We start from the raw sequence: 16,348 nt of genomic DNA on the forward strand, positions 1-16,348 counted from the left end.
CCTCTACATTCATTGGCATCCTTTTGGAGGACATAAACCTTCAGAGGTGATGGGCACACTCATCTACAACACTCACTCTTTCCCTTTAATAATGCTAAACCCATTCAGCAACCTTTGACACTCTTTTCCTTTCCCAGGAAGACTTTCCTACTGGGAAGAAAATGAGCTAGCCTGCTGAGATAAATATTCAGTCTGCTTGGTTGTTACATTTCTCTCTGTAAATGAATAAAGATGAGTTTTGAATCTTCGCAGGATTCCCCTGAGTAAACTGCCAACATCAGAGTACTATCACTTTGTCAGACCTTGGGGAACCTACCAGCTCCTCACAGCCTGCTGACTGGCAGCACCTATCTGTGAAGAGCAAACAATGAATTTCAGGCCTAAGAATGACAATTAAGGGCCAGTGAGCCTCCTGTCGGTTCCTCTTCCTCAGGGCCTTGAGAGCTGGCATGTAACTGGGAGGTCTGGCCCAGCAAGCCCAGGTACTGGCCCCAGCTGTGGGTCCACCTAGGCCCTCCCACCTCCCCCTAATTCTCTGCTCCCCTTTTGGCACCAAAGGGAAGCAGGATTTTTTTTCCCCCCTAACAATCTGTATATTTTTATGAAAACTAGTATTTGTCCCTCATCTTTATTCTTGGCAATGGATGGCAATGAATAATGTTCACACACTGACCTATCTTTTGCCCCAACTTCTTCCTCCCATCCCAATCTGATTTTTTAACACAACAGATATGAAGGAGACCAAATCTGTGTACTTATCTAGAAATGTGAGCTCCTTGGAAGTAGACCAAGGATTATTTCCCTTTACATTTCAGCATTTGGCAAAATACTGGCACCTGATGGCTGCCCTGAGAAAGTTTGATTTTTATCACATTTGTTAGTGGGGAAAAATGCTTGCGTCAAAAAAATAATAAGTTAAAAAAAGATTCTTTTACATTCCCTACAGGGTTTCTCATCTGTTTCATTCAGTAACCTAAAGGTTTGTTGTCTTTAACATAATAATGGCTAACAATTGGACATTTACTAAATACCAAGCACTTTACATAGATTCTCACTTAATCTTCATAACAACCGATAAGGCAAATATTTACCTCATTTTACAGAAGAGAAAATAGAGCCTCAGCAAGGTTAAACAATTTATTCAAGGTCACACACTCAGGAGTTAAACTCAGTCTTAATCTAGAGTTTAACCCTTACACAACACTGCCCTCCTAGGAAGTTTCGTTGTATCCCTTTATCTATTGTTTTAGATCTCTGGTGAGTTTATGCCTGGTCTGAAAATGGCAGGCCCTGTCAAACACTTTCTCTCCCTCTTAGTCTCAGCGTCAGAGAAAGCGCTCAAGGCTGGGTACCTTAGAACCCCATTAGATCAACAGACTTGAGGCCTGAGGCCAGCAATCTGGAGCTAGCGCCTGCCAACTTCAGAGTTCATAATCTCAGCTTTCAACCTGGGTGCCCATCAGTTCTCCCACCGGTTATATTCCCATATATCCACCCCTGCCTTTTGGCAAGAAAAAGGCTTACTTAGCCCAAGGAGAAGACAAGGGAGGTGTGCTCCAGTTCTCTCGGGCATGGAGGGGCTCCCATTTTATACATGGAGAAACTGGTAGGTGAATAATGCCCAAGGTCACAGAAGAGTTAGTCCTAACCCAGCGTCACAGAACAGTAACTTGCTCCATCCCCAAAACATCCCCTTATAAAGAAATGCTAAACTCAAATAGTCTGAAGCGTCAGAGAAACCCAGCGACAGCCCCGGAATTGGGTAGCGGACTCAGAGCAAGGCCTTCCCGCCCTCGGACCCGCCTCCGCCCTACATCCCCGCCCGCCCTCTGCCCCAGGCCCCGCCCCCTGAAGGCTGCAGCCAATCGGGGAGCCGCGATCCCGGAGCGCGTGGCGCTCACCTTCCCAGCGCGGCCTCCTGGCCGGCAGTGACGTGCACACCCCGTAGCCGCGGGATTCAAACTCCCGGAAGCGGCGCCCGCGCCGGAGGGTGTGGCTGGGCAGACGGGAGCGCTGCGCTGCGCCGCGCCTCAGGTGCGGGTGGTCACTCGCGGGAGGGCGAAGTGTAGCCTGGGCCCGCAGTCCTGGGGCCGGACTGTACCGCGAGAGAGGCGGGATCGGTGGGCAGATCTCCTTCGCTTGGACTCAATCTCCGCCCGCCGTGATTTATGCCCCCTTTCCCGGGCGCTCATCCGTGCTGGCACCGGGCTGGGCACTTCACGACTGTCGTCATTTTGATTTCTCCTTTCAGGTCTGCGGTGGGTATCGCTATCCCCTTACAGATAGGCGCGGAGAGGTCAAGTGACTTGGCCAGGGTCTGTTATTACCTTTCAGTTGTACAGCTTGTTGCTGATCACCAAGAGCTTTCCTATCCATCCTACAAACTTCTTCATTTTACAAGTGAGAATACAAGTGCTGAAAAGCACGGGTACTTTATCGTGCCACTTTTTGCAGTTTTTCCCCCTTATCTATCTCTGTAAGTGAGATCTTACGTGAGAACTTTTGTAAGATTTGCTTCTCCCTGTAGACCACATGGCCTGTGATAGATGCTTGTATAGTTTACTGGATGGACTTGTTTGGTCAGCTCTTGTCCAACATGACTTAGGTCAGGACAGCCAATCAGCAAATATTTTCTGAGCACCTGCAGTTATGCTCTGTGGGTAACAACAACAACAACAACAACAATTCAAGATCCAGCCTCTGAAACAATTGTTGAACATTTTTTAAGAAGGAAGGAATATAAATCTGAATACCTCATGGGTCATATGGACTATGCCAGTTAATTAGAGTTCACAGAGGGAAAGCTTCCTGAAGAAGGTACAGCCGGGCCAGGTAAGGTTTGAACCTTGTGAATCCTGGGGCTATTGGTCAGACTGGAATGCTGGAATGGAATATATAGGGAAAGGAGGTTGGTACAATTAGATGGAGGGAGGCTTGGAGATCCTGGCAGAGTCTAGGCAAGAGGCTAGATATAATAGTCATTCACTGCGGGAGTTCTGTCCAAAGGTCAGGAAGCAGATGTCGGGGAGTTCCTTCCAGTTCTACCGATCTATAATTCCACCATTTTGTCTGTGTCTTGATGACATGGTTCAGAACCCAGTATGCCAGATCAATACTGTGATACCAAAGCAGCATATAGGAAAGAACTTCCTGTGACAGCAAGTTCATTAGATACTGTAAACTTGTATTTGCCTGAATTGATTCACTAGCTGTTTTAATCTTTTTTTACCTTAGAATAGGCAAAAATCGAGAACTAACCTTTTGATGGATGGTTTGTTCAACACAGTCTAGACAGTTCTAATATTTTCAGGCTTTCTGATTCTATACAGGATGACTGTATACAAGTCCTTTCCTCAGAGAGGATTTTTTCCCCACCACCCTAAACAGGTCTCCCCTATTTTTATTGGTATCATTTATGGCCACACTCTTTGTTTCTTCTATAACATTTATTGCAACTTGAGAATCTGTGTTTCTTATTATTGCCAGCCTCCTTTACTAGACTGAAAGTTCCATGACTTCAGGGAACATGTCTTCCCCCACATCCTCTCCCCCACCCTGAGTTTATACCCAGCACCAATTATAGTGCCTGATAATAGTAGGTGCTTCAGTATTTTTTGAATGCATAAATGACCGCATACTTTTATAGATTTCTTAATCACACCATCAGTATTTTATCTCAGGATCCATAATGAGGAAAAATGCTTTTTAATTTCCCTAAATAGAGCTACTTTTATTATATGTGTAGTATGTTTCTCTCTCTCTCTCTCTATATATATATATATTTTTTAAAGGTTTATTTATTTATTTAATTTCCCCCCCTCCCCTGGTTGTCTGTTCTTGGTGTCCATTTGCTGCGTCTTGTTTCTTTGTCTGCGTCTGTTGTCGTCAGCGGTATGGGAAGTGTGGGCGGCACCATTCCTGGGCAGGCTGCACTTTCTTTTCACGCTGGGCGGCATTCCTCACGGGCGCACTCCTTGCGCGTGGGGCTCCCCCACGCGGGGGACACCCTTGCGTGGCACGGCACTCCTTGCGCGCATCAGCACTGCGCATGGCCAGCTCCACACGGGTCAAGGAGGCCCGGGGTTTGAACCGCGGACCTCCCATATGGTAGACGGACGCCCTAACCACTGGGCCAAAGTCCGTTTCCCTCTCTATATATTTACCTGCTAGAAGTTAGATTATATACTTGCTCCTAAACTAATACCAGATACCATTAATAGATACTAAGCTTCTCTTAATTTATCTCTTATTCTTAATTCCTTTTATTCCTAAATTCCTTAAATATCGTGCCTCTCTTCCTATAAAATGTCTTTCTTGGATTCTCACTTCTGCCTACTGGGCTCTCTCAAGTCACTATTAAGATAGATCTGAAGTATGCATAACTTCAAAATAAGATATGCCATTTTGCTGAGCAATGACATTTCAAAGCCTGTATACTCAGAATTATATTATTTGCCACCAGCTTTTTCTTCCTGGGTAAAATATATCCTTGCTTATAACTGATTTCTTTCAGGCTTCATTTAATAGTCTAATCCTTGATTACCCTCTATTTCCTTTCTTTTTTTTTTTAGTAGTAGCAATAGTTTCTTTTTATAAAATTTAATGTAATTTAGGAAACAATATACAAAGCTGAGCTCTTCCAGCATTTCCAGGTGAGAACAGGAAGCTCCAATTACACAAATTTTGTGTTTTGTGCTGGCTAAGTACAGCAGTCAGCACCAGTCTTGAAAAGTTAGCTACAACACAAACATCCTTCAAAATGAAATGTCATAATAGCAAGACAGGTAAACTAGGGCTTAACAAATGATGACGACTTGGGAAGTGACTTAATTCCTCTTGTTCAATTTCATATTTCATTAAATATCTTATATACAATTTCCTTTTAATATGCTTTAAAGAAAACCTTCCTTAAGGAATGATTTAGCTTAAGTATAAATATTCAACAAGAATAGTTGTGATAAAGAATCCTCAGGTAGTTAAAATTCTGATATGCACTGACTGAGGGAAAAGGAAAGTAACAATATTTATTTATTTTCACATGTTTATTACAACAGATACAATTCAAATCTGACTAGCTTTGTTTCCTCTTTGCACTCCCACAACCATGTTCACTGGGCTATTTCCTTATATTTGAGCAATCAGTGTACATGCCCAGGAGTACTTTTAAGTCCATTCTTACAGGGTGCAAATGGATTTCAATGATTTATATGAACAAGTGAATTATGCTCAATCACTGCAACTTTTTTTTTTAATCACTGCACTTTTAAGCTACTGTACGCAGGAATGAAAAGGTTATAGAGAAGTGCCACAGCAACAGTGCCTTGAAAAAGAGGAGCCTAAAAATGGATAAAATCAGATTGAGGATTTCAGAGGGAAATGGAACACATGGGAAACGTAAAACATTTTTATACAAAATAAATGGAGAAACACTGCTCTTGATTAGGTGTAAGCATGAGACAGTTGTTTCATGTTTTGTACACTGCCCATATGGTTCAAAATCATATCCTTAAGAACAGATCCCCTGGCATTTACAATGAATTTTTTAAAATGCAAGGTTTCTGAATGATAAATTAACCCCCCAAATATTTCTTTTTTAAAAAAGCTAATTTTGCAGGCAGGTTTACATGTAAACCTCAGCGTTGATTAGTTTTGGATGTTTTAGCTCTGTTACACATGGCTTCACTCTACAAAACATTTACAAGGTGAGGAATACACCTATAAGAAACTGACATTTCAAGGGTTTTACAAATCAATCTTGCAGCTTTCCCCTGAATTGACTCTTATAGACTCCAGCCCCTTATCATTTCCTTTGCCCAGCTTAATGGTCCAAACATGTTAAGATTGGGAAATAGATTTATAGTTCATATACTCAGACCATGAAGGAATTCTGATTTTTTAGTTTTTCAAGTTCCTTAATATGTTGTCTCAAAAATAGTATCCTTTGCTCTTGCAAAGTTGCTTGAATTTCACATACTCTAACTAAAGATCTTAAACTTTTTAATTCAGAACAAATTTCTGACATGTGAGCACTTCTCATGTTAGGGGCTTCTTTAGGCAACCATGATGCTTGCTTCTCTGCGTGATCTGCAGGCCGTCCTTGAATGTGTTTTATGAGATTTTCACTCAAGTGTGCTGCTTGTGCCGGTGTTAAGGAAACCCACAGGGAGGGCAGATGAATTCTGTGGTTGCATTGATGCAACACTACTAGAAGTAAGTTTTGGTCCTGGTAATGGACTTCGGCTGCTTGAGCACTGAAGACTTCTAGGAGAGAGAGAGTCATGATCTTGCTGCTTGTCAGCAGTTCCAAGCTGCTGAGCCGCTGATTGTAAAACTGGTCCCTGCCTAACTACTGGAGTACTTACTTTTGGCTGTGATGAAACAGGAGTACTAATCAAAGGTTTGAGGTGTGCTTATTCTTGGAGATGCATAAGATCTTGGTGATGATATATTAGATGTTAAAGACATTGGAAACATTAGATGGCTGGCTTGTGTTGAAAGCTGAGTAGCTTGTGAAATCAAAGAAGTTATGTTTAAAGCAGAGGGTCCAGTAGTCAGAAACTTATGAATTATAGACTGCAGTGAGGCTTGTATCACAGCTGGTTTAAGAACTTCATTTATTTCGTATATATCCACATTAGAATTACTAAGCGGAAGTGTGGCTTGCAAAGCAAGAAGCAACTGTCTTAAGATCTGGGTCCTGATGTAAGGGGGGTATTAGTGACTGTGGGACAGGTGAAACGAGGAGTGTGGGAACAGATGTTAGAGGCGCAGATGTAGGATTCAGTCCAGAGGCAGAAGACATGGAAGGAGTTGTGCAAAAATGTGGTACCTGGTTTGTCTCCTATGTAGATTTTCCACTGGCAAACCCAATGGTGTTTGTTGCTTGCACCCCTCTCTTCTGTAATCCCTATCTTTTGGGAAGCTATTAACTGCCATCTTGTCGCTGTTTCAAGTCACTCTTTAGTTTTTCCCATTGCGAGACTTCTGTTGGACAATTGTAGTAGTATTTTCCTCGGCAGTGCATGTATGCTCAGATGAGTCATCAGCAGAATTGTAAAGTGCATCTGAAGTTTTGCTTGGATTATAAGAACGTGTATTTGACCTGTGAAGAGAACTGTGGTTGTGTGAATTTTCTAGTGGAGAGTAACTGGTCCCACCATCCCTCTCTCTCAATTTTGTCAGTATGCACGTTTTGGCATTGCTGTGACCTGTGTTTTCACTGTATTTGTTTTCAGGACTATCAGATCTCCACAACATTTTATTTGGTGCTGAAGGATCTGCAGCATCTGGCATCTTTTCATGTCTGATCACCACTACTGAGGTGACTCTTCAATGAATACTTGAGTGCCTGTGAAACATCTCCCCAGGTAAGGCTGTGAATGCCCCCTCCGGTGGTGACAGCTGTCACTGAGTCTGTGCTGTCTCCTCACATACATGACCACCAATGCCTGTGCTTGTGAGTGTGTGTCTGGGAGGGGGAGAGAGAACCTGAGAGGCAGGTGGGCAGGCGGGGGCTGGGACGGGGGGGCGCTGGCACCAGGGAGGTCTCCGCACCCTCACGTTACCCTGGACTGCGCTCCCAGGCCTTTTCCCTCTGAGGGGGACACCCAGACGCAGCCGGCTAAGCCCACAGAGAGTGAGGCGAGCACCTACTTGCTCCTGCGTCCCTGACCTCTTTCTCCTCCTCCTCCTCCTCCCACCTGCTTCTCCACCAACTACATTCGGGCAACTCCTCCATTCCTTTTTTTTTTAAAGATTTATTTATTTATTTCTCTCCCCTTCCCTGCCTCCCCCACCCCGCCCCGCTCCAGTTCTCTGTGTCTATTTGCTGCGTGTTCTTCTTTGTTCGCTTCTGTTATTGTCAGCAGCACGGGAATCTGTGTTTCTTTTTGTTGTGTCATCTTGTTGTGTCAGCTCTCTGTGTGTGCGGCACCATTCCTGGGCAGGCTGCACTTTCTTCTGCGCTGGGTGACTCTCCTTAAGAAGTGCACTCCTTGCATGTGGGGCTCCCCTACACGGAGGACACCCCTGCATGGCACGGCACTCCTTGCGCGCATTAGCACTGTGCATGGGCCAGCTCCACACGGGTCAAGGAGGCCCAGGGTTTGAACTGCGGACCTCCCATGTGGTAGACAGATGCCCTAACCACTGGGCCAAGTCCGCTTCCCCTCTGTTGCTTTTTAAACCCAACTTTTCTATTGACGTGTGGCACACAGCACTGTTCAAAACATACATGTACAGGATGACATTTTTAAAAAGGTGACTATTCCCTATGATTCTACCACCAAGATGAAAAAAAAAATGTTACTCAGACCCCGGGAGCCTTTTCCGGTCTTTTCCCCATACCCCACTCGTTTGGATATATCTCTTTTGTTTAGAGCAGATAGGTTATTAGACCTGTTGCAAACATGAGATTTGAACTTTTGAACTCAGACTTATAAAATATCATTGTATTTTTATGTTTCCAGACAATTTCAGAGATGTCTTCCAGAAGTCCAAAAGATTTAATTAAAAGTAAATGGGGATCAAAGTCTAGTAACTCCAAATCCGAAACTGCCTTAGAGAAATTTAAGGGAGAAATTGCAGCCTTAAAAACATCAGTGGATGAAATCACAAGTGGAAAAGGAAAGCTGACTGATAAAGACAGACAGAGACTCATAGAGGTAAAGGGTCTTATACTCCTTTAGTTTGTAGTAAATTTTTTTAGAAAACAATTTATGATTTTCTGATGCCACCATTATTTTCTTGTCATTCGTTTTGGAAGGTTGACCTTGGTTTTGGAGCCTTAAGTTCTTACCTTGACTTCTCTTTACTTTTAGATGTAATCTAGTTATTACTAACTTCTTTCACTTTTTAAACGTAACTGAATATGTGTTCCGAGTCATCAGGTCCTAAATTTGTTTCAGAAGTAAAGACATCTTGATTAGTAGTTTTGCACTTTCAGTACAGCATTAGGGCCTGTTTTTCAATTATTTAAAACAAAATAATAACTTAATCCATCATTCATCCTATAGCTTTTTGGTAATTTAGCTTAATTACATGATATTCTTGATAATTTTTATTATGCTATATTTAAAATTGTAAAACATTGTTTTACTATTTTCACTATCTTTTCACTGGCAGCATAACTTAGAAATATTCAATTTCCATGCTGTTTTGGGATTCTACATTATTCATTGATGTGTACTATAAGGATACATGTCATTGTTACATATTCTCTTGTTTTACTGTAGGAAATGAAAAATATCTTCTCAATAATTGTATAATCTGGTTTTTCTGTTCACCAAGTGTAAAAAGTCAAAGGCATTTCAGAGTGTGAAATAGTATTCAGATTTCCATGTGAAAGTTTAAAACCCATCTATGATACATATTAGCTGTTTTCCAAATAATCTTTGTTTTCAAGCTTTTGAGGTAAAATTTTGGCATTTTGCACTCTGTTAAACTATATTGCAGATTCCCTAATTTACAATTTGTTGTGGCATAGTCAGTTAAGAAATTAGAAATTTATTAGAACTAAAGGGATTTAAGAATTTAATCACAGTTTGGTTTTAATTTATTCTGCAAATGTGATTTTATTGTTCATGTTCATATTTAGAAAATAGATGACCTATACTAAAAAGTGTCATTTGAGTTTATTTAAATTCTATTTTGTAGGCATATCATAAAACTGATTTTTTTAAATGACATGAATTGAGGTAAATACTTTTGAAATGAACCATCACCAATTTTAGACAGAAAGATTAATTTTGTGATCCGGCAAATGAATCTTATAGCGTCCCTGAGAAATATCTTTCTAGATCATTCCACTTTCAACTAGTGCTGGTTGTCTGGATACTACTCTGTTAAAGCCTAAAACTGTATTGGCTTTTTAGTAATTGTATCATACTCCTGGCTTATCTTAAGCTTGTGGCCAGCTAAAAACCCACATCATTTTCACATAAACAATTATCCACCTAGCTTTCCCCATTTTATATTTGAACAACTGCTTCTTTTAGCTTTACATGATTTTTACCATTAGCCTATGTAGTCATTTTTATCATTGTTTCTGTCATCTGTGTATTGGCTTTTTCTCCCTCATGCCAGCTGCAGTGTAATAAGCATGACTTCTTTATCTTGCCAATCTTTGAAAACGTTGAGCACTCCTTTGAAGATCACCTTCTAGATTTGATACAAAGTCATTTGTTGACAGTAAGCAGGTTAATGAATGCATCTTTATCTACCTGTAACATTCTGTAATTTTAAATTCTGCTGGTTAAATTGATTAATGAGCATGTATCTCTGATATTATTCACTTTAGCCATTATGTTGATTAGATCCATTAGGTCCAGTATGATGGAGTGATGATTATCAGATGCTCATGTGAGAGCTAGATTTTCTTGAGTTTTCCCTTACTACCCAAGACAGAGTTCTTTTCTGCTTTCTTTGTAATTATGAGCCATTCATTTTATATATATCTTAACGACAGCATTTACACATTAATTTATTGGTTTCTATCTCTCAGAACTCTCTTAACATAGGACCTTGGCTTCATTTTCTTTTTGGTCCAGATATCTAGTATAATGCTGACTTGATTTATGTAATAAACACTTCATAAATGCTCATTGAAGCATATTGTTTAGCCTGGCTTTGTTCTAAGATGCTTCTTAGTTTATATCTAGAGAATTCGAGTCCTCGAAGCTGAGAGGGAGAAGAATGCTTATCACCTCACAGAGAAGGACAGAGAAATACAGCGACTTAGAGAGCAGCTGAAGGCCAGATATAGTACGACTGCTTTGCTTGAACAGCTAGAAGAGAAAACAAAGGAAGGTGAAAGGAGGGAACAACTGTTGAAATCCTTATCTGAAGAGACAGATGTATTGAAACAACAGTTGTCTGCTACAACTGCACGACTTACTGAACTTGAAAGCAAAGCCAGTACCCTTCGTTTATCACAGGTACTACTAAGTTACCTTTCTTTAAACCCTGATTTTTTTTCCTTTCTGATGCATTTGTAATTCTTATGAGCATTGAGTTTGTGAAAACACAAACAGGTCACTTAACTTTTTATATCCTGGTCCGTTCCCCATAAGCCAAAATATTTAATGTGGCTTCCTCTATTCCCCCACCCTTTCTTTGCCCAGAGGACTATTCTGAATACAGAGTCCACTATGTATCCAGAACAACATCCAGGAAGAATTTTTTTGAGCTCTTATTTTTATAGTTTGTATAAGGAACACAATAGGTTTCATTTTTTGGTATTTTTCGTATTTGAGATACACAGTTAGAATATCAAGTATGCTCTTCTTAACTACATGTCCTTTTTCTCTCCTCTTTTGCTTGAGAGACCCTAGTGTAGTGGAAAGAGCCGGTATTTGGAGTTAGGAAGATCAGGGTTCATATCTTGCTTCTGCCACTTGCTAGCCGTGTGACTCTGAATGAATTCCTTAACTTTTCTAGCCTTTGAGACAATGCTAGAGTTCACCAAAGCCCTCTCCTCAATCTCAGTTTCCATATTAGTAAAATGAGGATAGTAACACTGATGGGTTAAATGTAATAATGTATATAAATTGCCAAGCATAGTACCTGGCTTTTGTAAGTACTCATCAAATACTTTCCTACTGATCAGATGTTTGATTCATTTGGACATTTGAACGTTTAAATAATGCTAACACTATAATAATACAAGATATAGACGAAATCTATAGCTTTCAGCTATAGTATCTCAATGATGTTAAGAGTCTGTCTCTGTACTTTATTTTTCCTTTTGGGTAGACACAGTGATCAGACCTATATATTTATTTATTTATTAATATATATATATTTGTTTGTTAATACATTTTGTTTTCTTTTTTGTCTTTTTTATTATACTTTTTAAATTGAAGTTAATAGATCACAAAGAATATTACATTAAAAAACATAAGAGGTTCCCATATAACCCACTTCCCACTGCCTTACTCCCATCATTTTTGTCAATTGTATTTTTTTGAAGATATATACATCACAAAAAATGTTACATTAAAAAACATAAAAGCCAAAGTAGATACAAGCCCAGGTACTGGTTCTCCTGAGGGCTACAGAGACCCACAGGTTCTATGGTCATGGCAGATGGCTCTGGAGGTCAGTGCCATGTCCTTGGCCCTACTTTGGAGTTTGTGTTCCTGAGCGTGATGGAGTTGGACTCAGATGTGACCTTTCTATACATGCCTCTTCTGTTACTTTTACAAGACCTGTGGTTGGCACTGGGGTTGGTGTATACTCAGGAGACCCGAATCTCTGGACTGTCCATGTGACAGTCAGGCCCTGAGCCTCAGCAGACTTGCAACTCCTACCCTCTGGTTTATTGGACTTACCCCGGCCAGCTAACAGGGAGGTGAAGAAGGTTAAGTACCACGTCAGGGAGCCACGAGTGCCTACAACTGCAAGCAGGAGAATTGCATTCATCATCCATGTGGAATCTAAGCCTCCTCTCAATATAGAGGTGGAGTGGACATAACCATCCCAGGGTCCACAGGATGCAGAAATAGAGTATGGAGTAGAGTGGACTTTCTGATATTCTACTATGGAATCATTGTGATTAGTAATGGAAGAAATTGAGGTATTGATGTGGAGAGAGTGGCCACAGTAGCTGCTGAGGGTAGGGAGAGGGTAGAAGAAATATGATGTGGGGGCATTTTCAGGACTTGGAGTTGTCCTGGGTGGTACTGCACAGACAGATGCTGGACATTGTATGTCCTGCCATGGCCCACTGGGTGGACTGGGAAGAGTGTAAACTACAATGTAAACCATTATCCATGTGGTGTAGCAGTGCTCCAAAATGTATTCACCAAATGCCATGAATGTCCCATGATGATAAAAGAGGTTGTTCATGTGGGAGGAGTGGGGTATGGGGGGTGGGTGGTATATGGGGACCTCATATTTTTAATGTAACATTTTTTTAAAAAATAGAGGAAAAAAAACCAAAAACATAAGAGGTTCCTGTATACTCCCACCCCCCACTCCAGACCTGTACATTTATATGCACTTACATATATAGGCAATTGAATGTATCTACAGAATGTAAAGAGATTAAGGTTTCCTACAGAATTTCCACAAAGCTGAAACTCATGAAACATTAGTGTCAGACTGAAAATAATGGACTAAAAATTTTTTTTGATGTTCAAGAATTAGTTTCTCTACTTTTGAATATGATATGCAAATCTTTCTGGGAACTAAAATTTTTAAAAATGTAATCTTTCAGTAATTTTGTAGGATATGTGCTATTGATTTCTGTTTTAGTCATCATGTCTAACTGCTATAACAAACAACCTCCAAATCTCAGACATAATAAGTACTTATTTTTCCCTGTGTTACAGTCTAGTACAGGTTGGAGTTGAGGAGTGTAATAGTCTGCCAAAGGGGTACTGATGCAAAGTACCAGCAATCTGGCGGCTTTTATAAAGGGTATTTATTTGAGGTAAAAGCTTATAATTATGGGGCCCTGAAGAGTCCAACTCAAGATTGCTTTCTCACCAAAGTCAGTTGTCACATGTTGAAGCAAAGTAATCACTTTTCTCTGCCTGGTCTCCTACTTGGGCTTTGTCTTCCTCTTAATCAGGGGTTCTTAACAGGGTTCCATGGACCCCTTAATATGTCCGCACTATACCGTGTATTATTTAATAAATACATCACATCCACACCAACACGTCCTCACAAGAATAAAATGTTGTTTTGTTTTTTTAAATTTAGATTTAGTGCTAATGGGCCCGTTGTTAAGAACCCTTGCTCTTAAGGCTCCGTGAGCCCAGCTTCTTCCCAATCTCAGCTGTAGCCTGGTATAGGGCTTGTCTCTCGGGGCTTCCTCCCTCTCTGCTGCAAACTATTTAGGCAAATGGCTCATCTCTCCCTGGGCCCCAGAACCAAAAATGAGAGTGTTCTCTCTTCCTGGTGTGTCTTCTTGGATGAGAGTTGGTTTATATAGGCCCACCAAAGGCATGGGGACTCAACCTGAGTCATGCCCTTTTGACATAGTCAGTTAAAGCCCTAATCTTAATAGGTAATTCAATCAAACCATCTCAGCTGAATCTAATGCAAAGGGTATCACACGCAGACGAATAGATTAGTTTACAAATGTAATCTTTCTCTTTTTGGGATTCACAAATAATCTCAAACTGATACCAGGGGGCTTTGTTCCAGAATCATTCAGAGATCCAGGTTGGTTCCTTCTAGTGGCTCTACCATCACTTAGGGTAGAATCCTCCATCAGACCTTCTGTGTCTAGCTGTGAGAGAGTAGAGGGCATTTGGAGAACTGCTTAGGAGGATTTGGGGCCAGGCCTGGTACTGGCATGTTTCACTTCTGCTCACATTCCATTGATAGGATTCAGTTATATGGCCTCATTAACCACAGGGAAGGCTGAGAAATATACTTCACTGTGTGCTCAGAAAAAAGGGAAAGGGGTTTGGCAAATGATCTCTGCCATAGATTCCTCCTAGAGGACTAAATTGAAAGGGAGAAAGGGCTACTTATTAGGATGAGTGACTAGAGCACCTTTGGAGAAAACAAATATTTTGAGCTTCCTTGCCAATATTCACACCAGTTTCTTTCTTTATAGCTGTTAAAAGACTGAACTAAAGTTCTCTATGAGAAAATAAGGAATAAAGGAGGAAAGAAAGTATTTCAAATCCTATGAAATCTTATGAACTTATACTAATTAATGTATTACTAACACTAATATTAATTCAACTCTATTAATACAAACTACTTTCATCTTTTGCATGACAATTTAGTATTTCCCTGATTTCACTTAAATAGCCCACTGTTTTGTGTTTTATTGCCTTTTGGTGAAAACCACTGGGCTAGTCATATGCACAGATGGCTATTCCAGTGGTCTGAGGTCTAGAGGACCTCTCAAGATCTGAAGTTTCAGGATTTTCCAGTCTGCTTAGAAAGTTTCCAGGAGAATTTAGTTCTGACTCTAGGCCTGTCATACCCATTGCCTGGCATGATGCTTCACCAGCATATTGGATTTTGGATGTCCCTGTTAAGTATACTGTAATATTATAGAACTAAATAGAAGAGAAAATGTCTGTTGTTCAATTTATGATGTTAACTAATATTGGTTTATTCATAGACTGTGGCTGCAAGCTGCTTTAACTCATCAATGAGCAATATTCATGAAATGGAAATACAGCTGAAAGATGTAAGTTCATTTTCCTTTTGATAAATTATGGATTAAGAGGACTAATTCATTCATTCCCAAATTTCTTGGAAATTGTGGCATTTGTGCTATGACTTGAAAAAATTTGTTGATGAAACAGGGAATTGAGTGGATTTTTTTCGGTCATCCCTCTAGGTTACTAAAGACTCCTCCCAGGCATTCAAGGAGACTGTTCCTCTAGGTGTGCTTCCTTTGGGCTAGCGAGCACTAAAAGTCACCCATTGCTGCAAATCCCAGTAATGCTTCTCCACTAAAATCTAATTTCCTTAACTTTATTATTACAATGTAATGTATTTATAGTTTCTTCTCAAAGTTTCTTCTTTTTGTTTATCCATGCAAGGTATACGCTCTAGTTTATGTCTTTCTCTTGGAACTAAGATTGCTTTATTAGTTTGAAGAAAAACACGTTCTTTTATACTCTTCTTTTCTCTAGAATTTGACATGAGGTTATTTTAAATATATGGAAACCTGTATTATTCCAAACCATTATGTCTTAAATAAATGGATTATGAGTCCCACTGGGCATTGAATAAATGGAGGATGCAGGATTACTATTCACAGTTTTAATATTAGATAAAGGAAGTATAAAGTTCTTGATTTAATTAGGCCAGTAGGTAGGTATTTTGATTGCAGGAATATTACTGCCATGTCTACTGTGATTCAAGTATACTCTTAAGATTTCTGTTGTATTCCATCTAGCAAGTGTACTTCAAGGTCTGTTTGGTCTCAAAAAAAGAATTTGAATCTGTTGAAGGTATAGTGGGGTACTACAATACCCTTGTCAAAATGATTTACCTAGAGGCAAACAATATACAAAAAATGGAATTAAAAAATATCAAAACAAATTCCTTGTGTTGTATATTACACTGCCAGTGTAATAGCTCCTGACGTCGTCATTCTTTATATTTATTACCACATACCCATTAGATGCATAAACCTATAAATAACTTACCCTGTAACTGCCTGTTTCCCTAATTTACTCTGCCTCAGCCATGCTGAGTTCTGTTCCCTCTGCCTGACACACTCTTTCCCCAGATATCTTCATGACTCACTCCTTCACTTCATTTAGGCCTTTACTCAGATGCCATTTTATGGGGCATGGGGCATGGGGAGCTTTCCTAGCTACCTTGTCTAAAATTATAGCTCCTAGACAATTCCTATTCCCTTTTCTTG

At 40.3% G+C, this 16,348-nt stretch overlaps 1 protein-coding gene and 1 pseudogene across 3 annotated transcripts in view; one reads left to right on the forward strand and one right to left on the reverse strand.

Annotated features, from left to right (window-relative positions):
- The first annotated feature begins 1,988 nt into the window (after nt 1-1,988).
- The window catches only part of CEP55 (centrosomal protein 55), a 29,693-nt gene continuing 15,333 nt past the window's right edge, over nt 1,989-16,348 (forward strand). Inside the window, exons 1-5 of one of the 3 annotated variants that reach the window (XM_071215769.1) lie at nt 1,989-2,258; nt 7,236-7,367; nt 8,469-8,663; nt 10,659-10,934; nt 15,089-15,157. In XM_071215769.1, the coding sequence (XP_071071870.1) occupies nt 8,481-8,663; nt 10,659-10,934; nt 15,089-15,157 (528 nt within the window). In that variant the 5' untranslated portion in view covers nt 1,989-2,258; nt 7,236-7,367; nt 8,469-8,480. Of the gene's footprint in view, nt 2,833-7,235; nt 7,368-8,468; nt 8,664-10,658; nt 10,935-15,088; nt 15,158-16,348 lie in introns of all 3 variants that reach the window. The other 2 variants (XM_012521256.4, XM_071215770.1) reach the window with 2 other exon arrangements.
- On the reverse strand, nt 5,870-7,738 carry LOC101433935 (WW domain-containing adapter protein with coiled-coil pseudogene; annotated as a pseudogene).

This window comes from Dasypus novemcinctus, chromosome 6 (assembly GCF_030445035.2).
Source record: "Dasypus novemcinctus isolate mDasNov1 chromosome 6, mDasNov1.1.hap2, whole genome shotgun sequence".
NCBI lineage: Eukaryota > Metazoa > Chordata > Mammalia > Cingulata > Dasypodidae > Dasypus > Dasypus novemcinctus.